A 25278-nucleotide genomic window follows, 5' to 3' on the forward strand; every position below is an offset into this window, starting at 1 on the left:
ACTGAAATAAAAGCAAAGCTTCGATTGCTTTGTTCATATTTCCGAATTGTTATATATGATTGGTTTGTTAGTATTAAAAAACACAGCGTTGTATATAAATGTTGTTTGATAATAACAGATGACAGTCAGATATTATATGAATAATGTGTATTATGCCCATTACATTGAGAAAGATGTTTGTATGTTGGTTGAAGGTATTTTGATTTAGCCAGTGATCTATTTTTTTTCAAGATTTGATTTTTATTGGCCAAACGCAGACTTACAATACAGGTCCATTATTTCAAACATCTTTTCATGTTTTAAACATAGTCATATGTATGCATATACACATACAAAAAAAGGAAAAATAAATAATTAAATAAATAATAATAATAATAATAATAATAATAATAATAATAGTAATAAATATATACATTCATACATTCATACATTGAAATAATAAATATGTATATACTGTATACATACATACATACATACATACATACATACATACATACATACACGCATACACGCATACACGCATACATACATACATACATACATACATACATACATACATACATACATACATACATACATACATACATACATAAACGCTTACACATATAAAAATAAAATTGATATAAAAGATAATAATATTAAATTAAATAATTGTATTTATGTACTTCTAATAAGTAAACAGGTAAATAGTTGAATAAATGAATTAATATGATAATAATTAAATTAAGAGTAATAATAGTAATAAAAATAAGAAAATAAAAGTATATTCAAAGTAATGATTAAAGAATATTATGAAGAGAAAATAAAAATAAAAATAAAATGAATATATATGAATGTACTTAACAGACATATCTAGTTTGAGTTTGAATTATCTATTTTATTATAGATTCTTGTTTTTTTTTAGTTAGAAGCAATGTTTTTTTTTCTCGCACAATATGTATGTAGTAATATAATGTAGACTTTAGAACCCTTAAACTTTGTCGCAATCATCCGTGTAAAGTTCGCGTAATATAAAAACTGCTCCACAGATGACTACTAAGCACAAAACATTAACTTTGACCTAGTTTGTGTTTCGTCAATTGAAATGTTTTAAAGGAACTACACAGTCAGATAAACCTCCAGAAATCTTAAAGAATCAAACTGGATCCACTCTCTAATGTATTTACCTTGTATTGCTTGTTTCTTTGTTTGTCTACTCCTAATTAATGTTGGTATGAATGTGAGAATGTGTGAACAATGTTCTGGGGTGGGTGGGATTTAAATGGTGTTTTTTTTGGGGGGGGGGGGTTGTAATGTGTTTTGTAACATCAGTCACAGAACTCTGTTTCTACTGTTAAATGTCACAGAACCTACTTTGTATTTGTCTGTGCATAAAAAAAAAAACATTATAGAAACTTTGGAATAAAATAATGATATTGCTCCAGCAGTTCAATGACCATTTTTCCCGTTAAACTGTATGCTTTTACTTTATAAACACATTCCGGTGTTTGAGTTATAGACTGTAACTTGACGCAGCAGCTCTCCAGGTACACAGTAAAGCGTGGCTGCAGCTCCTCCCCCAGACCTGAATGAGGACCAGCTAGGCAGTCCTCCCTCCGCTACTGCTAACTCAACTGCGGAACCACGGGAAGGAAACAGTCGTCTGCTCGCATTTGTAGCTCGAAGTTGAGGTGCAGCATTAAGACGGAGGCCTATCCCATCGATAACCTGGAGCTCATGGACTGCAGCTGAGACAACACACGAGAACAGACACAAGTTCCACGTTAGCTCAAGTTAATGTTAGCTAGTTGCGTCGTTTGACAGCTAACGCTAACTAGCTAGTCTCATTGGTATTCGACGTCAGTTTCAAAACAAAGCCCGCAAAACCGAGAAGTTCAGACTCAGCTGTCACCTCCTGCAAGATCACTTGGAGAGATTAAATCTTCTAACATATCCGAGATACATTCCGCCTTTAACACACTCAGTTAATGGCTCTTTAACCCTGATTTGCTGACGTTAATGCTGAGTTAAAGAAGCCGCAGGTTTGGACTCAGAAGTTTGTAGCAAGCTAGCTTTAATTTGCTTGTGCAGATAGAATTTGGATCAAGATTTTATCTAAAGCTTGGATTTAAATGTCCGAAAAGAGTTCATCGTCCGGCTCGGATGAGGATGTGGACCCTGAATCCGGGCAGCCTGTGGAGCACGGAGGCGTTTTAAGCAAGGTAAAGTTAGGTGAACCAGTTGGAATGTTACAGTGTGTCCTACTGCAGATATGTAACATCAACTTTTATCTTCCCTGGCTAATAACCAGTGGTGGACAAAGTACACAGCTTCCTTACTTAAGTCAAAGTGGAGATCCTCTCGGTCAAATATTACCACAATACAAGTGAAAGTTGTTCTGTCAAAGTATTACTTGAGTTAAAGTACTTGCTTTCAAAAATACTTAAGAACTCAAAGTATTTTTTAAAATATATCAAAACATATTTTCACAAAGCATGATGGCAGTCAAGAATGCATGGGTGTACATTCTGCTACTTTATGTTTATCTAGAAAACATGATTTCATATCTAAAAAGTACACCATGAAATATAAACTAAGTTACTACAAGCAAAGAAAAGTTTCAAATGTTCATTTGGAATAATATAAGTTTGTTAGCTACAGACCTCGACATGCTTTCTCAGGTTAGATGCTGATGTTACCATCACTAAATGAATGGACTGGTCTGAATAACGTTTGATCTGCATTTGCTCTACGCTCAACCGAGGTAGGGCTACACCATGTAGACAAACAAAACACAAGTACACTAACAGTTTACGGTCTTTGGGATTTGATTGAGAAAAGAAAGAAAAAATGAATCAGCTGTCTTCAAAGCAAAAGTAGTGAGTAACTAGAGCATTGATGGAAATGTAGGGGAGTAAAAAGTATGATATTTGTCTTTCAAATGTAGTGGAGTAAAAGTAATAAGTTCCCCCCAAAAATAATACTAAAGTAAAGTACAGATACTCAAAAACTGTACTTAAGTACAGCACTCAAGTAAATTTATTCTGTTACTATCCACCACTGCTAATAACATACTAGTAGTTGGACATATTACATAATTGAACATAAATGCTGAGCTGCAAAGGTTGAAGTCCTGCATCCAACTTTAAGAGGAAATGTTGATTGCATACTTCTGCTAACCATGTCTTCCCCTTGTGTGTGTGTACAGTGGACAAATTACATCCACGGATGGCAGGACAGATGGGTCGTGCTGAAAAACAATACCTTGAGCTACTACAAGTCGGAGGATGAACGGGAGTACGGCTGCAGGGGGTCCCTGTGCCTCAGCAAGGCTATCATCACAGTAAGTACTCACCATGTTATGAGGACGGAACATCACTCTACTGCTGTCTATTTCACAAACAAGAAGCACTGTGAGCTCCGCACCTGGTCAGCATTTGAGGGAGTGAGGTTTTATTAAATGGGGACCATGAAGGGGCTTATTTTCTGCATCAGTACACTTGGAGTAAAGTTACCGCTCTCTCTCTCAAGCAGGTCTCTATGCTTTGATCCTGTCTGTCCCTGCCATTTGCATAGAGTTGAACTTTAAGTTGTTCAATCCACGTTCGTCAAAAAAGAGATAGGTAAACATTGACAGGTAATGAGGCTGTTATTAAGATCTGTCAGTGACCTGTAATTCAGCAGACCAAGGCATTCATGCTCCAGTGGCTACTTGAGAACACTTTCATACCTTTCCCTACAACAGAGTGCACAGGTTACATATAAGTGGCATTTCCTACATTTAAGATGTGAATTGAACAAATACTGTGGAGATCGGACCTGCATTTTCCCTATGCAGGCCTCCTGTTGGTGAGCTAAGTTGAAATCCCACACCCTGGTTAAATATTCACTCTTCATTCTGAGCATACCGCTACCAAGTACAGAGGCCAAACAAACGGTTTTGCTGTGATTTGTGCAATAGGCTTATATGACTCAAAACAGGCTTAAAACCACAACATTAGAGATTACAGTTAGTTTCCTCTTGTGCGGGTGTGCGTATGAGTGAATGTTTCACCAGTTCCTGTGTTTGTGCTGACCAGATTGGAATCCTGCGAGACATGTCGAGTGTTTTCTAATTGTGTTAGAGTACACTCATTTAAGAGTGTACTCCGTTCTACTACACGTTCAGTAATAATTAGAGAAGTATGACCCATGAGCTTCATCTTACTGCCTCTTTGCTCTTCCAGAATATCTAAAGCCAGCAGTATGAGGACTGAGGAATGCAGAAACAAGCCCCTGCTTCTCTTTTTGCCTAACATCCGTCCGTTATACACTGGGACTGTTATACATTGCAAGGCTGAATATGAGCACCAGGCGGTCGACTTATACTATCTTATCTATCAATCATTATAAAAGTAAGAACCTATAGAGTTCATTTTTGGGAACGATGAATGTTAGTGTTTGATAACCTCCTCTATCCTACAGTAAAGGTGCCACAGTCGCATGCTCAGAAAAAGTCAGTGTAGCATGGATGCCCAGCAGTGCTTGCACAAGGGGAAGGAGATTGTTTCAGGCCAAATGAAAGAGTTATAAACTGGATTGTAAAGCAGAGGTTTATGGGCCGTGTCTGATACAGCACAGTGAGATAAACTGGATTTCTCTAACTAGAAATGGCAACATGCCTGGATGCACTTGAGGTTACCATTGCTGCACACCTCTCTCTTTTTCTCATTAAAACTGGAGGGCATTTTTGACATTGTACCTGTCTGAGGCTAAATTGTTGGTTACTATAAAGGGAAGCTTTGAAGGGCAAGAGACAAAACTCACCCATATATGCAAATTGTGAAGTCCTAGTCCCAGTGTTCAAGCTTAAAGGCTTTGTTGGATAAATGTATGGAGGCTGATGGTTTATGTTCAGAGTTAGTGTATTTTTCTGTTGTCTCATGCTGCAAATAAACCAGCACATGAGTGCCAGACAGCAAATGTCATTAAACTTAAGGGACGTGAGGTCACGTCACCTGACAGAGGAGCTTCAGTCCTGGTGCAGTGCCACAGAGGTAAAAAAAATGGGACAGGGATTCAAGTCAACTATGTCTTTTTTCTTCTCAGGAACCTTTACAGAGCAGATTTCTCTTCAGCTGAGTGCAGTGGTCAAATTCCAATCTCAGAGGAAACGGGGGAATTCTTTGGTGCACGTGTTTGGGAGCCCTAGGCGGTCAGTGATTGGAGTTGGGTGGGGTGCATTGTAGAACGGGGGAGTGAAATAGTTGAACGATTTGGCCCAATAGCAGAATGAAAGTTTATGATGACCCGGGTTCAGGCAAAGGCACGCAGAAGAATCTTCTTTTTGTTTTACATTTCTGTCTGCTGCAGTTATTTAGGGTTGCGTCTGCAGACACGAGACATCAGTTTCTAATTAAAATGCCTGTTTATTGTGCAGCTAAAGCTTTTCTGTGACTGATGAAATCCGTGTGTGACTAGAGTATGACATATCTAGTCAGCCAGTGTCATAAACAGAGACAGCTGAAAAGGCAGAATGGCAGGATATTTGCAGAATTATTTTTATAGATTGGTGGAGCATGTCATTGCCATTCAAATACAACCTCTGACAGTTTGTCCTCACATGACTCAGACACCTCACCCAATAACTATACAAGCCCTCTCCTCTTTCTGTGCAGCCTCACGAGTTTGACGAGTGTCGTTTTGACATCAGCGTTAACGACAGCGTTTGGTACCTGCGAGCTGAAGATCCTGAGCACAGACTCCAGTGGATTGAGTCGATAGAACTGCACAAGGTGAGTCAAATGTTTCTCTTCCTCAAAATAGATTTTCTTCTTGTTTGCTTCATTTTACTTGTGGTTTGTTTGTCAAATAGATTTTCTTGTGACTTAGTCATTCATTGGAATTTTGCCTAGCTGTAAGCAAGTCATCTGTAGTACCCTGATAATAATTTAATACTCAGTGGGCCTCGATCCATGCCTTGTTGTGCTTATGTTTTTGGGATTTGCGAGGTGTTTGTCAAGAGTGTGAACAAATTTTCTCTGTGCGAGTTCCTCAGGCCACAATAAGTGTTTATTTTAAACTCGCCTAGTGTTTCACTCAGAATTATTACTCACATATTTAAGGTGTTCTGGTTCAGTTTGAGGTCAGGATGTTGTTTGGAGCAGACAGGTCTGTTTAGTTCAGGGAGATGGGTGTGGCAGGGATTCAGGGATTCAGACACACAAGGCATACACAGACCTTCCCCCCTGGGAATGTGAGGAATCTGAGGAGGGAGGTGTTGATGTGGGGGTATCCCCTGTCTCCAGATAACAGGCAGCTGCTACAAATCTAGTAAAGGGTACATTTTCTTGAATGTGAAATATTCAAGTTGGACATTATGGCTCACAAGAGAAGTAAATACTTTGATACGTCCAAATTAATATTTGACGGAATTTCTTGTTCATTTTGCCTTATTTTTTTTTTAAATCACTTAGATTTTATTTCCTTTTTTTCAATTTAAGCACAACAAAAGACAGAGGAAACAAAAAACAAAAACAAATACAAAACAAAAACATCAACATTACTGCCAAGCTTTGTAATATTCACAGTTTTCGATGAGTTCAACAGTCACAGGTTTTGTACAGTATGTTTGTAAACTTTAAGTTTAAAGTAAAATGGAGTTTAGTTATGTTTTCAACCGTAAGAATGGGAGCAGCCACCACACACATCCTCTATTCCAAAAAAATGTAGTGTTAATTTTTCCCACCTTGTAATGTACAAATCTTTTCTTAATCTTAGCAGGAAAGTCATTTTTTCCATCTCATGAATTTATGTTTTGTTTTGTTTTATCCCTGAGCAATGAAATGGTAAACCATCTATTTATTTTGGTTTACTTTTTATTGACTGGCACACACAGTAAACAACACAATACTCTACAGACAAAACATAAACATGTGCAATATCAATATCAATCTGTGTTGCTTTTAACAGTGGAAACTAAATATACAACAAGTGCACAACTGATCTGAATGAATATTTTTAATAATGTCACTAGTAAAGTTTTCTTGCTTCAGTTCTGACTAGACCTGACTTCTCCACTAAAAGATGCTTCTTTTCATGCTGTTGGGTGCCAGCATGTTAATTGAGTGAGAGTGACTGCAGGTCTTACATCCATTAACATCAACATGAGAGTTTTCAGGGTAATGTCTAAATTGTGACCTATAGTAACCTCAGAGAGCTTAGTGCAGGGCTAGCTACAGCATTGCTATAAAAGTGTTTGTCTGCACTGCCTCCAAGTGGACAGAGAAAGACGTGCATCATGCAGTGTTCACCTTTGTGTTAAGACTCAAGAAGGCAGTAATCAGTGAAGTCTGCCTCTGTTTGCTTCACTTTTTGATTAATTGACAATTTTGAAACACTAACTGATCTGAAAATAGATTTTTTTTTGTATTCATTGCCTTTGTTAAAAAGTAGTTTGATCCTGTAAGCTGTCTGGGAGCTTGTATGTTCATAATCAAATCCATATTTGTTATCAGTGATGAAGCCTGCCATGTATGGTCTTTAACTTTTTATTTCACACTCTAAATGTAATACTTATGAGCCAATATAATTGATCATTTTAATTAGTTATTCATAATGGCTGTGTCTGCTGTCACTTTGTCTGATACCATCAAAGCAACTAATGGCACAAAGACTGAAGAGTCCATATTTAACAAGGCCAGATTTGAATTAATTATATGTTCCATTCAAAAAGAATGGGGAGGAGATTTATCCACACAGAGTACCACACACAAAGTTAAATGGCTGTATCAGCATAGAGATAAAAGAACAGAAGAACACACAAGCTGAAGAAGTCAGTGACGGAGTAAACGCAAGTTCATCTTGGTCAGTCTGGATTTTCCGCCCTCCTCATAGACAGCTATTAATTAAATGAATTGTTAGACATAGCTGTGAACTGTCCGTCAGGTCGTAGTGGACATTTCTGTAAAGCAACAAGCTTATAATAAAATGTTCATGTTGGCCAGTTCTATCTTACAGTTTGCTTATAATATTAAGGTTTTATATCAAATCAAATCAGATCAACTTTATTTATATAGCACTTTACACACAACACAGTTGATCCAAAGTGCTTTACAACAGAAAATGAGGAAAACAAAGAGAAAATGAAATAAAAAACACACAAACAGAGGAAGAGAAAGGGAAAGAAGAGTGGTAAGAGAGCAATATAATTAAAAATGAAATTAACAGTAATAATAATAACAGACAAGAAATACAATTAACAGTGCAGTGAGTATCTGAGCCGGTGTGGTTAGGGGCAGCCAATGAATAAAAGTGCATTTTGAGACATCTTTTAAAAGTCTCGACAAAGAGGGAGAATGGGATGGTGGGGGGAAGAGAATTCCACAGTTTTGGGGCACAGATGGAGATATCACTAGGATATAACTAAGAATTAACTTCAGCTTTGTAAAAAACAGTGTTACTTAATAACCTGTGAAGTGTTAGGCTAAATAGGATGTCTTCAACAGTACTGGAACTAATATTAAAATGTTCTCTAATAAGAATTGTAGTCACAAGCACATCTCCACTAGGTTCAATGCAAACAACAGTGTTAAAATAGTAAACTACCAGCCATATTTAGATTTCTACAACATCAAGCATGGAGCACACAAAAAAAAAACCCAATAATAAAACAAAGGTTTGATCATTTCCTTAGGGGTCATGTGGCATGTGAGTAAAGAAGAAAAATGTATGACATTTTATACTGTTGTATCTAAAATTTAGCTACAAAGTTTTTATATGTTTTTACAACAAAAGGATAAAAGATGCAATTTAAGATCTTACTAAGTTTTTATTGATTTTTGGAAGGCATCTTGTAACCCCTCAATCAGTGTCTCACGACCCCCCAAGGGGTCCCAACCCCCACTTTGGGAACCACTGATGTAGGGTTACATATTTTATTACATTTCAATTAACTTGCAAATGTAGGGGTACAATAAATCATAGTTGCTGCATTAATGTGTCATATAACCCACACTGCAAAGTCAATCAAACACCATGAATATATTCATATCATCAATCTGTTATTTTGCAGGGAATTCATGCAGAGCCATTTGTGTTCTTGTGTGTAGGTGTGTTTGTGTTGGTGGTTGAAAAAGTCGTGCTAACCGTGGGGACGTTAAGTGCAGCTCTTGATGAATTATGTATTTCTTTTTAGTCGCATGTTCTCACAGAAACAAAATCAAGAGGGACACAAAACTCTGGATCAAATTGAGAGGGCGGTTCCATTGTGTTTGATTCAAGGGGGTAATGCAGGGAAGACAGAGGAAACCCCCTTTTATGTAGTCTTAGTTTGTTGGCCACAACTGCAGGATTGTTGGTGGCACAGTCTGAACAATATTGACCTAGATCTAGCTTCAGCTGATCAGAATGACAAAGGAGAATAAGGTAGAAGTGATGAAGAAGATCCTGAGAAATGTTGTTCCCTGCCTCCTCCTCTCTGCCTTTCTGTCGCACTCTGTCTCTCTCTGTCTCTCTGTCATAACATACAGTGGGCTGCCTCCCTCCCTTGCCCACCCATTTGGTACTTAAATGTTGTATCGCACAAACAGCCCCAGACAGTCCTGGAGTCTTGCTCTGTAATTCATACACACATGCACCCATTTTTACACCTCTCTTACCCTGACATGCAAACACGCACGGTAACGCTGGCTTGCTCAGTGATGGATTCTGGACATAAAGAGGGACAGGATGAAAAGGTTTCACATATCAGGGTGTGTGTTCTGTTGAAATTTGTAGCCAGCAAGAGTGTGGCGACATGCGTGTTTTTGTCTTGAATCCATGTGTTACCATGTGAGAGCAGAGCTGCTTCACTCTGCAGAGGACAAGACTCATCCTTTTTTGCTCCGTCTGTTTTATCATGCTTCATGGAACAGACAGTGTCTGCCTCTCCTCCGGTTGCTAGAGAGCAAATGACTTTAGTTCTTCCTCCTTCCCCTCACTCATCGCTGCTTTCTTACCCTCCATGCACTGAGCAGAGCTTGTTTGGCTTTTCTTCCGCGCCTCTTCCTCTTCCCCATTGTTCCTCAGTGAGGTGTGTCCGGGGAAACAGTTGTACTGGATTTAAGCTTCTCAATTGTCAGAGCACGCGGGAGTGTTGGGGGAAGCGTCAGTTCCATGTTGGGGCCAGCTAACCGCCGGGACTGCAGCAGTGTCCTGCTCTGCCTTGGGTGTTGGAATGGCCGAATGGTGGGCTTATAGCATGTTGGCATGTTGCTGTCTTGCTTTTGCTCTCTTCACTTAAGTCTTTAAGTTGCATGCAATCATTGTGGTGCGACTGATTCAGAAGAGAACACATCCCTGCTCTCTTTTATGAATTTTATAAATAAATATTTTGTGTTTGCGTGCATGCAGTGTGTCCCATTACTGATGGGCTAGATGAGCTTTGAACTCCAGTGTATGTCTGTCATTGTGAAAATAATGTGAAACATAAATATGCCACAAAATTAAAGCAGAATCTGAACAGTCTCACTGCATGGCTCTTTTTTAGTTTTCGAGGGACTTCTGTTTAATAATTGATCAAATGGTTTCTCAAGCAGTTATACGCTAATGTATGAAATGACTCTACATAAGCTATGTTCAGTAACCCTAAACTCATTACCAAGCAGTAACACAAGATGCATTTTAATGTGTATGAGTGTGTGTTTGGTTTGCATGTCTGTATCATGTAGCTGGCCAGTTGTGTTAAGATGGCAGTCTCTGTTTGATGCCACAGACTGGCCTTAATGTTTCATCAGTGCTCTGCTTTGCCTCTCTGCCTGAACAAGATCCAGCATATCTCTCTCTCTCTCTCTCTCTTTCCCTCTCTCTCTCTCTCTCCCTCTCTCTCTCTCTCTCTCTCTCCCTCTCTCTCTCTCTCTCTCTCTCTTTCTCTTTCTCTCTCTCTCTCTCTCTCTCTCTCTCTCCAGCAACCTGTTGGAAGAAACAAATCACAGCTAATTAGATCATACTGTGGTGATGTTGCAGGAATAACCTTTCACCAGGCGCACTTTGTCGAATGTTTATTTACCCGTGTATCTGCCAAACTGTTGCACTCGGTTGTTTGGAGTGTAGGCGTTAACAAAAGGTCAACATGAAGTAAACACTAACACATAGTGTGTGTTTGTTGAAAGACTTGATGTGTTGTAGCATCAAAAAGGAAAAAATAAAAATCCAAGATGATAACAGTGGAAGAGTGGTTTTATCAGACTGCTGTAATAGTGAATTGAAAAAGCAGTCATACATTACAATCCTTAGTCACCTAAAGTTTCAAAATATGCGTTTTTTTTAGAAATCATGTGGCTTGAGGATTGCAGAGTGCTTCAGCTGCAGTGTATCACAAAGTCTTAAAAGTATTGACTGTCTTTTAAAACTCAAAATAACCTTCCATGCAGCTCTTCCACCTAAAGTTGCTGTACTGTTTGCGGGCGGGAAATGTTTTCTATTTTTGTAAAAAAAATTAAACTGCAGTGCAGCAGTGCGACCAGCCGGCTCCAGTCCACCTTGACACAAACCAGTATGATGCTTTTGAATCTGACCATTACGTTTATCAAATTTGTTTAGGCTGCTTGTAGCCAGATTTTGAAACCTTGGCTTCAAAAGAAGTTCTTTAACATTTTTCTTTAAACATTTTTGTTGTTTTATAATTTTAGTCATCCCCTATCGTAGAAACAATCACCTCAGGGCTGGCTTTGAATAATGGCTTGTGCAACTAGGGTTAGGTCACTTTTCTGGCTGCAGTAATTGTGTTATTATAATTACTGAATTTTATTTAGCATTCTGTCCACATCTTGATGGGTTTCCGGGCACCTAATGGAGAGATCATCAATTCTCTTCTGTATTGGAATTAGCCAACAGTATTATGGTGATACTCTTATCACATTTGTTATGTAATATTCATTTATTGAGCAAAATAAGAAAAATACTTAATACTTAAAACTGCATATTTGTTTATGACAATTGCTTTCAAACAAAAATTCATACAAAAGATCCATCCTACTTAAAACTTGGATGATGCTCTCCCTGAGACAATCATAACAATCCCCACTGCCAGGGCAAATTTGGCCAATTTCACATTTGATACAGTAAGTAAACCTAACCTCTGTTCACAGGGAACATGTGAAAAGTGCAACTGTACAGCAATTAAACCCAAATTAAATAAAATGGTTTACTCTTGACAGTCAATGTGCCTAAATTAGTCAGCTACATGTACCTTACAAACTGCTGCTTGAATTCAAATTTAACTTAAAACATGAGCCCAACATGTGTGAAGCAGCCCATTATTTTACCGGTTAATTTTATTGTCGTATATCGGCATGTTGGCCAATGTCCGATAGTTCATGTTTAAGCCAATATCGACCGATATCGATAACGTGCCGATAATATCATGCATCCCTAGTTTTGTATGAATAAAAAGAGGGTTTAAAATTTTGATTGCAATGGATGCATTATCCGTACACCCATCACATATTCAACAGAAACTGCTGCATGTAAACCTGCATTATTGAGAGAGTGTTTACTGTAACTTGTATACTATCACTCTGGTCTCTGACTGTATTTAATCATCCTTCAAAGCAAACAATCAGACCCGATTTTCTGTCTTCAGATCCCAGTGTGAATCAGCCCCACTGTCTGTTCACCAGCAGTCTTAGTCCGTTTCCTCAGCCTGTCATTCTGTTCAAAGTGATGTAACAGCCACCAGCAGAGGAATGTATTGGCTTTGATACCCAACTGCCTCTTCACTTAGCTCAATTTTCTTGAGAAACACCTCTGTGTGAGTTAAAACATGCATTTTTAGAAACTGTTAAAGATGTTTAAGATACAAAAGACTGATGAGGATAATCACACTCTTGACTCGCGCCTTAACTTAACCTTAACCAATCAATTAGGACTCAGGACACGTGCCCCACAGAAGTGAGCCCAACACCTCCTCATTACTCCTCCTGCTGGTTGAGTAGGAGTGTTTGTTGTTTCTGTTTCTGTTGCTCTCTGATGTAGTTTGTCAAACTCTGCGGGTTCAAACAATACTTTACCTTAGAGCTGGCTGTGCATACACATTTTTATTATAAATCATACGGTAAATTGTGTTGCTGTGCTGAGTTGGCGTCCAAGCTTTGCCTGTTCATAAGTTTAATGGAACTGATGCCGTCACTGCTTCTCCCTAATACCCTGCTAAACACTAGATGTGATAAACAATGCCATGTGAGAGAGTGCACTTCATATTTCAATACCTGTATGCAGTGTTTCAACGGTTACGCAACCAAGGAGTGAGGATCAGCTGGAAGGTTGTCTGCATGTTTCTGTTTGTCATCCTTCGTCCCTTACAACAGACTGTTTGTCTATGTAGGTGTAGGGCCTGTTGTGGTTGGGCTCAGACTTACTCAGTGCTGCTGGCTGCTAGGTTTTTTTTAAGCTGCACACTGTTGTTTCATATTTCACATTGTGTAATTGTCTTGTGCACTTACTAATCTTCTTCTCCCCTTGTCCTTTCTTCACTATTTTCCTTCCTCTCTCGTCATCTGTATATACTTTCTTTCTTCCTTCAATCCCTCCCTCTGAAATTCAGGCCGAGTCTGGATATGGTTCAGAAACCAGTCTCAGGCGTCATGGTTCCATGCTGTCTCTCACCTCTGCAGCCAGTGCCTTGTCTGCTACATCTACGTCCTCTTTCAAGGTAAAAAGAAAAAAGATCACCAGAGTTTGATGAGGTTGAGCTAAAGCAGATCATGTTAACCCCTCTGTTATGTTCATTTCTCTGGAACAGCAATAATGTTCCTGGGTCAGTTTGACCCGGGGCATATTCAATTATCCAAAAGTGTCAGAACCCCCCAAAAAATCCCAATAAACATTTGTTTTAATCTAATTTTGAACTCCATTACTAACCATTTAAATCAGATTTGGTCCATTGGGTTCTTTAATTCTTACAGCTCACTGGTTCAATGAGGATAACTCAGTCGCTTTTTATTCCAATTTATGTTTAAACTTTTTTTAATGTACATTTGAAAGCCCTAAATATAATACAATAGTTTTACATGACATAGATTTTTGTTTATTTATTTTACATTTTGGAATATTTATTTTATGAAGTGATGTTGATAAATTAACACGAACATCTTCCGTCACATGCTGCCCACATTTTTATGCTGCATTTAGCTGGTTTGAAGGCATATATTGCTTAAAATAGACTTTAAAAAGGGTCAATTTGACCTGCAACATGACAGGAGGGTTAAACTGTCCCTCACATAACTGAAGTATCACATCAATACAACGTTAAAACTTGGTCAAATATACAAAAGCTTCCTCTGAAATGAATCCCTAAAGGTCAGATGAGTTATTACTGTTGCTGTTTGTGTCAGGTGTATTTTTCTTTTATTGTGACCCTGGCCTGTGGCTACAACAACGAAGCCTACACGAACATTTCCCCAGACATCTTTTGAATTGTTTCTCTCTACTTTCATTTCTCCATTTGCTCAGAAGGGGCACAGGTTGCGTGAGAAACTAGCAGAGATGGAAACCTTTCGGGACATTCTGTGCAGACAAGTGGACACCCTGCAGAAATACTTTGACTCCTGCTCTGATGCTGTCTGTAAAGATGAATTTCAAAGAGACAGAGGTATTAACGACATACATACACCTTAAGACAGCTGTACAGCAGAGTTTTAGATTCATTTGGGGGGAAATCTGATAAGGAGTAGTGTTTGTGGTATCACGAATTGGGCTTGGTGGTTTCTGGAAAAGAAAATCATTTGTGGTTTTCTTTTCTTGGCCCATGCATGTGAGCTGTGAAGGAGAGTGGGTTGGTAAGGCTCATTCAGGAAGAAGCAGAATCAATATCCACTTACAAGGCGCTTTACGGGATGTTACAAAGGACCCTTTGTAGTCCTGAAATCACTTTTATATTGAAGTACTCTGTTATGTGAACATGCAGCTTATTTATGATGCTTTTAACGCTAAAGAATTTAGTTTTGCACGGTCAACAAATATCCAAGTAAAAAGTCAGTAGTAACTCGTGAATGTAAAATGTGAATGTGTGCGTTTCCTGTTGAACAGAATTCAAAGTTGTTCACTTAAAATCGATGAACTGGAAGGTTAAAGTTAGGTTTTTTAGAACTCCACTGATAAGATAAGATAAGATAAGATAAGATATCCTTTATTTGTCCCACAACGGGGAAATTCATGGAGTTACAGCAGAAAACAAAAGGTGTACAGTACAAGAATTTCAACAAGAATATATACAGAAAAAGAAATGTTCATCAAAGACGACAGATTGACTGTAATTCTCCTGTCAGCCACCACCTCCACAGGGTCCAGGGACTGAGCTGTCCTTCTTCCCCAGTTAGTTCAGTCTTGCTCTCCTGTATCCTGTCCGCCCACAGCAGGTGAAATCCTTCCAATGTGGCGTTCGGTCGGTGTTGATGTGGTTGGTGACCATACCCACATATTTTGGGATTGCCTGAAAATAAAGGCTTTCTGGAGAACTGTAAAGAGGGAGATGGAGGAAAATCGTTAGATAAACAGACATCCCCTGGACTCTTTATGTTTCTGTTGGAAATATGTCCTGGACACTTTGTTTACCTTTGATCAGTGTTTTATTCTGCACAATTTTGTTGATGACTACTAAAAAAACAATCACTATAAACTGGATGAAGCCTAATCCCCCTCACTTGACCAATGGTTACAAAAAGTCAAACATGTATATATGATGGAACATATGACTGCCCAGCTACAGCTGACACTGCCTGTGTTCAAAGAAGATGGAGAACAGTTACTGATTATTTTAATTAGGACTTTATGTTTATTATTTGTGATGTTCATCTTATAGATCTTGCTAGATGGCTTTTATTAAGGTCAATCTTTATGTGTGCATGTTAAGCCAGGTTATATGTATGTCTTATATATGTCTGTATGTATGTATGATATGTGTCAGTGGTGGTAGGTCTACCTGTGTGTACCTGTATATATGTAAATGAGGATGATTGTGAGTGGCAATGCATGGCTGATGTGTGCATCTTCCACCTTTTGTGGGACTGCTTAAGCTAATATCTTTCTGTGAGTCAGAGGGGCCCAACCTCGAGGGTGAAACTGTTTTTGTGTATTTATAAATTGCCTGTTTCTTCGAAACTGTGGCAATAAAGGTAAAAAAAAACAATGAATGTCAATGTTCAGATACTTTCTTAGTGGATGAATAGTAAACAATGATCCATTTGACAATTTGTTTCCTTATCAGAACTAGAGAGGATGAAGATGACTTCCCCACCCACTACAAGGACCTGATGGTGAATGTATCACAACCACAACGGCAGCAAAGAGAAATGTGAGTTCACCTTTATATGCTTTTCAACAGTCAGAACTACATGTCGACTTATCTGAGTGAATGTTTTCAACTGATTAATTGATTCAGTTTTAAAGTAAAATAAATGGAACGTTTGTCATGTGGGCACCCTGTCGGGCTCAATCTCCTACACCTATACCAAGTCAAGCAACTGCACCTTGGGGGAGAGAGCCTTTGCCATCGATGCCCCCGATTTCTGGAACTCTCTCCCTCCACACATCTGCAACTCTGACTCACTTAATCATTCACAAAAACACCTGAAGACTACCTGTTCAAAAAGCATACAACACATGACCTCTGTCCCCGCCCCACCTCTGTCCTTACTTTGTTTTATTTACCCATTTTATTTTTACTTTTATTTTATGTAGAGCGACTTTGAGTATCAAGAAAAGCGCTATATAAATCCTATGAATTATTATTATTATTTCTCTCTGTGCCAGTGTTTCCCCCGACGAGTCCAAAAGGAATGAACGGGATAGACTTCAAGGGGGAGGCTATCACCTTCAAGGCCACCACAGCAGGAATCCTCTCTACCCTGTCTCACTGCATCGAACTGATGATGAAAAGAGAGGACAGCTGGCAAAAGAGACTGGACAAGGTACAGCCGTGCCGATTAAAATGTCTGTCACTCCCTAAGTGCATAGTGTCACGTCAGTAATAACCAGTGTCATAAACGGGTGTGTCATCAGCTCCTGCCACATGGACGTGTCACAGGCTGTGGAGCTAATTGTTGCCTTCAGATCATGACATATGTTGCAACACAGCTGCCCAAATGTTTAACCAACACTGTTGTATGTCGAAACAGACAGCTATTCATGTTGATGCTAAAAAATGGTACATATTGTATTACAAAGGATGAAGCAGTTGCTTTAATATTTATCAGATACAGGTGGCACTGAAATGGTTTTGCATAAATAACAGTAGTTGTATAAAAGCTGTGAATGAACAGGTTGGACGAGCTTTGATTCCTTAATTTGAAGCCTCTCTTTTAGTTGTTGAATACAGGACATGTGATGAAGCTTTAGTGTGTTCAGTAGCTTAGTGGTATATTGTTTATTGAGAAATATAAAGGCCTGAATTGAAGGTGTAAGGCGAGAAACTTCAATCCAAATAAGATCAAAATTGAAACTGGGATGAAAACTGTTAATTGTCTATAAAGATAACTGGAAGTAAGTCATTTTTATGTTATACAGTTGGCAAACCAAAGTGGAAGTGCACCAGCTGTAACAAATGCAACTTGAACTGCTATATAGACGTTCAAGTTGCCTTTTTTACCTTAAGTACACCTTGATAACTTTAACAATTTCATTATCAGCCATCTTTCTGACCAGAGGCATAAAAGCACCTGTTGCCCTTAATGGACTTTAACCCTTTTTTATTCTGTTGTTTTGAGTGGCTGCAGTTTCCACCACATCTCTTTCAACCATTGATTGAGCTTTATCTAGAGAGCTGTGTGTCTAAAGGTATGCTCTTCAGAGCTCCTCATGCTGATCAGCCAAGCCGATGTTGTCAAACCAGTTTCTTTTTTTTTTTCCCTGTGTAAAGGCATACTGCCCAACCCTAAAAACTAACTAAAGCCGGGAAGTGTTCACAGTTAGTAAGACAGTTCGAGTAACACTACCTCAGCCTTATCTTCGTTTGGTTATGTGTGAACTTTAACTGCCAATGTGGAGTAGAGGAACAGAAATAGCCAGAGAACACGCACTGGAAGGAAAACTACTCTCCTGCTGAGACTGAAAGTGTACAGAGAGGGAATTTGAACAAAATGACTTCTCGGACTTCTTGGTGCAATTTGTTGAAGCCTTCGCTACATAAAGGGACAGAGCTGCTCAAATACCAGACACAGAAATGGATACCTCTACAGACCTGCAGTCTCTTCTTCACCGTAGGTTTTTGTCTGTCTGTCCGTTGGTGAAGTGCTCACACACAGCCGAGAACAGGGATCATGTCCTGTTGATTTTGTTCCTCATGACACATGTCCACACCTTGCTGTAGACTGTTTGGTTTCATAATCTCTGCCTGTTTGGTTTCCCTCCCTAAGTATTTCTGACCTAGTAGTACAGTTAATATTGTAATAAATTTGTATCTATATTTGATTAGTTTGTGTATTCTCATACTGCCGTGTGGGTGAGAAAATCTGAAAACCTGATCTTTAGTTGTTAAGTGGTTTCATTGTCACAATAAGTGCTCTTTGATTATTTCCTGTCACAAACAGACTTTGGATGGCTCTCTAAGTTTCTCTGTTTTTTTTAGAATTGATGGTTGAAACAGTAGGATTGGTCTGTTGTGTATTTGCCTCTGGCAGGGAATGAGAGATTATGTAAAACCTGTTTGAGTGCTCCGACACTCACAGCTGAATGAAGTGGTGGGTTTGCTCGATTGTTTACCTCTTTTTTTTCTTCCCCTTCATTGAAGTCTTCTCTGATCTTTACTCTGATGAAAGGGGGACTGTCACTTGGATAAAGATGTTTTCCGATTTATAACAATGAGCTCCTTCTGTTTGTTATCTAAATATAGAGCAGACCTCTTTTGAAATCAACACATATTTGAATGGGTGTTCCCACTTAAATGCTGTCTTCTTATGTATTGTTTGGTATAGTTGCACTAACTACTTCACACATGTCCTTCTGCTCAGGAGCTAGAGAAGAGGAGGCGGGTAGAAGATGCCTACAAGTCTGCAATGAATGAACTGAAGAAAAAGTCACACTATGGAGGCCCTGACTACGAGGCAAGATGGACAACAATTGCATACATGTATTGTCCACAGATGTATTTCTTGCTGTCACCAAGCGAGGCTTATATTGATAACAACATTTGCTTTCCACAGGAGGGACCCAACAGCCTGATCAACGAGGATGAGTTCTTTGATGCTGTGGAAGCTGCTCTGGACAGACAAGACAAGATAGAAGAGCAGGTGTGATGCAGATCTAAGCAGGGCTCTTGTACACAATCAAAACATCTTACCCTGTTTAGAAGTAATACATAAACGCACATCAACTCTAGATGGAAGACTAAAATTCTCCATCTTTCACTGCTTCTGTCTCTCTCTAAACCACACTTAAACTAAGCAAACTAAACAGACCTGAGCAGCAGTAACTTGATGTTGCCTTTCTCTGAAACTCCTACTCTCTGACCCTCAGTGCCAGTCGGAGAAAGTGAGGATACCTCGACTGACTCCGGTGCCTCCTGGGGACGCCTACTCGACGATCGGTACACACCGATATGCCGCCAAGGTGCTCAACACATTCCTTATTTTCCCTTTAATGCACACTGAGGTTCATCCTCCTCTTGTTTTAATATAAGGTTATTGAATTCTGCTGTTAAAATGTCTCATTCCTGTCTAGACAGCTTGGACCACTCTGGTCAGTCTGTAAAGCTTTGCAGATGCAACTTGTGTGCTTACAATTGAATAACTGAAATGTGTCTGCTCTAAACTCTAATATGTGTAAACAGAATCAATTTGTGCTCCTCATTGCAGTAATTCAAGAGCTTACATAACATCTTCTTGCAAATGCTATTTCAGATATTGCCCTGTGGACTTCTGCTGTAGGGCCTCTTTTTGTTTTGTTGCTTATTCCTTTCTCTTTCAATCTTCCTTTCTGCTGCACAGCCCCATAGCCATTCTTCTTCACTATCCTCCGTTGAGCTAGTCAGTGCCTTGGATGACATTCACAGGTTCAGCTCACAGGTACTGTATTTGGTCAGAAGTTAGCAACTGTTTCTGCAGGGGTACACAAACGCCTACTGCTTCCCACTGCAGCAGGAGAGAGCATGAGCAGAATGTCTACTAACTAGTCTCTCAAGGATTTTACAAAGATTTCGTGTGCATTTAGTAGCATGTATGAGCGTTTTTTTTTTCACGTTTTTACATTATGTGATGCATGAAAGAACAAAACCCTGACTAGACAATATACAAATCCCTGGTATGACTGACAGGCTGTCTTCATCACATAATGGTTGTCATTATAACACAGTTAGGAAAAACAGTTTGCATGTCTGGAACCTAGAGAAACCTCTTCATTTCCTTTCCTCACATCTCTTCTTCACAGCATGAGCAAGCATGAATCCAGACTGACTCTGCATGTGTTCTGAATGAATTCTTTGGATGTCAAGTTAAACAACCCCCGAGCAGGGTCAAGTGTTTAGGTTTTACTTTCAGATGTTTTCTTAAGGAATGCCTGAGATTCTCAGAGGGCCTTACTTTTCTTCTGATTATCCTGTATGACTTTATCAAAGTTGTTATGAAATATAAGCACAGGTGCCAGGTCTGTCAATAGCTCAAGTCTATAAATTATTAAGCCAAATACAATGCTCTCTTCTTTTTCCAAAACTGTGTCCTGTCTTAAAGCATGTCCCCAAATGGGCAGGTAAAAAAAACAACACTGTCCAAGAGGAAAGTTTAATGTCTTTACTTTCTGTCTGTGTCTCAGGTGGAGGAGATGGTGCAGAATCATATGACTTACTCTCTTCAGGATATGGGTGGAGATGCCAACTGGCAGCTAGTAATAGAAGAAGGAGAGATGAAGGTAAGCACAGAGGAAAGAAGAAGCTCATGAATCATTTCCCTTGATGGCTGGTTGAATATTGAATTCTCATTCACTTAAAAAAAAAAAAAAAGGAACAGTTATTGCAGAAGAATGGCTGAAAGAGCAGAAACAGGAGCATTTATTGCTAAAGGAGGGGAAATAACTAGATATAACTTAGAAATAAGTCACCATTATTTGAAAATTGCTTTTCAATCAATCATCAATCAAGCTTTATTTATATAGCACATTTCATACAAATCAAATGCAACCCAAAGTGCTTTACAGCGATTGAAAAACAAGAAAGAAGCAGAAATAAAAGAATGACAAGACATATTAAGGGAAAATAATAATAATGATAATAATAAAAATAGTACTAATAAAAATAAAATAGAATAAGATAGAGACTAAATTAAGACTAATGCACACCAACAATAAAATATGTTTTAAATAAATTAAAGCATCAAATTAATTAACAATACAAATAGTTAAATAGTTTTTAAAAGGGTAAGGATAAGAGTTGAAAATAAAACTAAGGCTAAAAATACCAATAAAAACTGAGTAGATAAATACAATAAATAAATAAATGAATGAATAGATAAATAAAAATAGAAAAATAACAGTTAAAATTACTAAAATAATTTAAATTAAGTGCCTGAGTAAGATCCTTATATAAAAAAGGAGGATACTTCGGGGTTTGTGTTGTACTGTAGCTGTGCACATGTTTTACAGGACAGATTTGACTTCTCGTTGCTCTGTCTTCCCTCTCTGTCACAGGTGTACAGGAGAGAAGTCGAGGAGAACGGTATCGTCTTGGATCCTCTTAAAGCTACACATGCGGTAAAGGGGGTGACAGGACACGAGGTCTGCCACTACTTCTGGGACACAGCTGTCCGATTGGACTGGGAGAGTGAGTTCTTACATTTATAAGTGTACTTCTCATGCATTCACAGTACATATTTTCTATTTCAATGCCCTCCCTGACCACGTCAAACTTTTTCCCCCTGCAGCCACCATTGAAAATTTCAACGTTGTGGAAACACTCTCAGATAACGCGGTCATTGTTTATCAGACACACAAGGTGAGTTGACTCCATGATGCCTTAAGACGTTGCTGAAGCATGTTGATCAGTAATATTCTGTCGCCTGTTGCATGCCAGCTGAAAGCCTTTGGTTGTGTTCTAGAGAGTGTGGCCGGCATCGCAGAGAGACGTCCTCTACCTGTCTGCCATCAGGAAGATCCTGGCAACGAATGAAAATGATCCTGACACATGGCTGGTCTGCAACTTTTCTGTGGACCATGAAAATGCTGCAGTAAGATCACTATTTTACATGAATTGCTAACATGCAATGCTGCAAGTAATCGAGTGGTGATAGATAAAATAACAAACATGCTGCCCTGTTTGCTGTTATACATGTTTTATTCATTAAGTGACATTTCTAAATGTGTCCGGCATCAACATTGTTTTGATCAGATTGAAAAATATTTCATTAAATACCTAAAATGACCCCAAAGATAATCAGGCTTTATTGAAGGGATCTATTCACTTTGGGAAAGAATATTTTTCCTCCTTTCCTGGTTTACCTGCTTTGTATCGATTGAAGCGATATTTTTGGCAGCTTGAAGATGGTTTGCATTACGTTTTTGTTTTTGTTTAACTTTCAGCCTACAAACCGATGTGTTCGTGCCAAAATCAATGTCGCCATGATCTGCCAAACTCTGGTCAGTCCACCAGAGGGCGACAAAGAAATCAGCAGAGACAACATACTCTGTAAGATCACCTACGTTGCCAATGGTAAGTGCTTTTTCAGCCTGAGAAGATTTCCGGCCACATACACTGAGCAAGATAAGTGGCCAACAGAACAAAAGCTCCCTGTTATGATGACTGTGACTGTAATCTACCTGCCTGAATCTTGACATTAACATACAAATACCAGTAAGCGCCTGATGAAGTTTTCACATTGGGTCATTTTTTAATGTCAGCAAAAATTTCAAACAATATGAAGTAAAACCAGAATAGTATTCAAAAGTGCAAAGGAGAAAAAAATTACTTACTACAACATCCGTGCCTTCACATTGTTAAATGTGTAAATATGAGTTTGAGAGTGATCGCCTGAAGCAGACAGACGTGTCCTAAAAAGTTGTTGTCATATTAGCGTGACCAATTCAGTTGTGATCTACACGAGTCATAACACATTAAAGCTGCTGGTTGTTTGGATGGTTCTGAAGTCTTATTTTGATAAGCTTGGTTTCATTTTATTTTATCATCTTTATTTTTTTCTAAATGGTAAATCTTATTGTAGTTTTCAGAAAAATCACTGGGTTCTTCTGCATAACTAATATATTTTTTTATTACACCTTTTACCAAATAATTCAGAACAACCACACATCAGCTAATTTCTCTGTGGTATTGGTAGTAAAGCTGTCACCTGGCCCGTGTCCTTGAAAGGACAGTCACACTTGCACAGCTTCTCCCCTTCCTCTGAGTTTTTGTAGTCATAAAGATTTTGACATAAAGTAGATCCTCAGAAAGAATCCCAAGACAGTTTTTTGTCTGACATCAAGAGAGTCTTGAGTTACAAAAAGGAAACACTACATCTTTCCTCTCACTAGAGGGCCCCCTTTACCGCAGTATGGGTACTAAATCTATTCACTGGTTTATGACTCAATCTTCTATCATACATTTGCATTCACATGCTGTCTTCCTGATAATGAGTTTCCTGTTCGGCTGCAGTAAACCCAGGAGGTTGGGCTCCAGCCTCAGTCCTCAGAGCCGTGGCCAAGAGAGAGTATCCCAAGTTCCTTAAACGCTTCACTTCCTACGTCCAGGAGAAAACTGCTGGGAAGCCCATCCTCTTCTGAGCACAAATTGGTAACAAAGAACTGAAACACATCTTATTTTTAAACTGAAAAACACTTTTGACTGAATGAACTTTGCATAAACCTTTAGTAGATGGGTTATGATTTTGCTGGGACTTGATCTAAGATTTTGAGCACTAAAAAACAGCCAATGACCAGAGTATGTTTGTTCTTCATTCTTGGGATGTACATTTTGATTTGTCCTTCTTGTTTCAGGCTCTGGGAGGCCAAGGTTGCCTTTTGGTGGACTGCATTGTTCATGGCTCTCAATGACCACATGATCCATTCACCAGTCGAAAAGAATGTGCTTTCAATCTTCCTACATGCTGGACACCATATCATTCAGGATGTCCCACTGGACACCTGTTTGTAGGACAGACTGGTTTTGTGGCTTTAATCCATCAGTAGTTGTCATCCAGCCTCATTGTAATGGCCTAACACCATCAGTTGGTCATGAGTACATCTGTATGTAAATTCAAGAGTTTCCTAAAGTGGTTTTGAATTGTTGTTTACCAATTATTTGCTTTTTGTAAATTGTTTTGTACATTTCTTATGATTATATATTTCTTGACTTTATTGGGTTTGCTTTTAATCACTAGTATTACAGCTACTTGTGTTGCTGCTGCTAAAGTAAAGTACTACCACGAGAGAGGAAAGCAGGTCATGAGTGGAAATGCATTAATGAAGTGTGGTACAGTGTCTCCTCTTGCTTGCCTTCTCCTGTCCCTCTAGTGATGACTTGCTCTGCAGTTTGATGGAGGGTCAGAGCCCAAAGCTTAGAAATCTTTATATTTCTAGATTGTTCTAAAGTAGCTTACGGAGAGCACCATGGACACAATGTATTGACAGAGAAAACAAACAGTTTTCAGTTAGTTTACCAATATGAGAAATGTGAATTGACTGTTAAATTTGATAAGCTTGAATTTGATGACAGTAACACTAACAGGCCCGGAAACCTGAAGTGGGAGATAAAGAGCTTTTTATAAGTCTAAAGGACTCAAGTTGGAAGATATTTCAACACAGCTGAACTGATAATCAGTGGTTGGGTATCTGTGTAGTTGTTGATTGTGGTCTATTGATGCTATGTGTTGGCCTTATTACAAAGGTATCTGTCCTGAACCTCCATGTCACAGGGTTTCTGACAGGTACTTGCAAATGGTCTGCTATAGTGTCTGATATAAAGATTCCTCTCTTTCATTGAGAGGTGAGTGCATACATTTTGTACACCCTGTATTGTTTTTCACCTTTTCAGCCCCTGATAAGGCATCAACAAATGTCTCACTTAACGAGAGTTGGGATTGTAAATGAGTCCTGCTGCTTAGTGGGCAGGGTAAGAGAAACACGTAAGATATAATCTAGACCCTAAGACTTTTGTCATACTCTAACAATTTGCATTTCACTTGCCACACTACAGTGCAGTGGCCTCCTGCCCTTTGACTGATGAACTACCCAGAGAATGCCTTAGACATCAGGATGAACCCTAAAAAAAAATCCTGGCTATCTTTACTGTACAGCCACCAGATGTGCATTTATCAACATTAATGAAGGGCAGGTGGGGGGAGGGTCAGCATTTCACATCATCATACCTCA

The 25278-nt window shown here is 38.8% G+C and overlaps 1 protein-coding gene across 1 annotated transcript; it reads left to right on the forward strand.

Annotated features, from left to right (window-relative positions):
• Nucleotides 1-1522: 1522 nt before the first annotated feature.
• Nucleotides 1523-24622, forward strand: LOC117818730 (ceramide transfer protein-like). Its single transcript, XM_034691743.1, is given in 19 exon segments — nt 1523-2201; nt 3188-3322; nt 5637-5753; nt 13541-13648; nt 14449-14587; nt 15902-15910; nt 16210-16226; nt 16228-16288; nt 16747-16904; nt 18942-19034; nt 19134-19220; nt 19447-19539; nt 20737-20832; nt 21607-21739; nt 21840-21910; nt 22014-22142; nt 22495-22624; nt 23564-23701; nt 23905-24622. Coding segments are annotated over 18 exon segments (1794 nt in total). The 5' UTR covers nt 1523-2111; the 3' UTR covers nt 23692-23701; nt 23905-24622.
• Nucleotides 24623-25278: the final 656 nt, after the last annotated feature.

The sequence above is a fragment of the Notolabrus celidotus genome, chromosome 9, assembly GCF_009762535.1.
Source record: "Notolabrus celidotus isolate fNotCel1 chromosome 9, fNotCel1.pri, whole genome shotgun sequence".
NCBI lineage: Eukaryota > Metazoa > Chordata > Actinopteri > Labriformes > Labridae > Notolabrus > Notolabrus celidotus.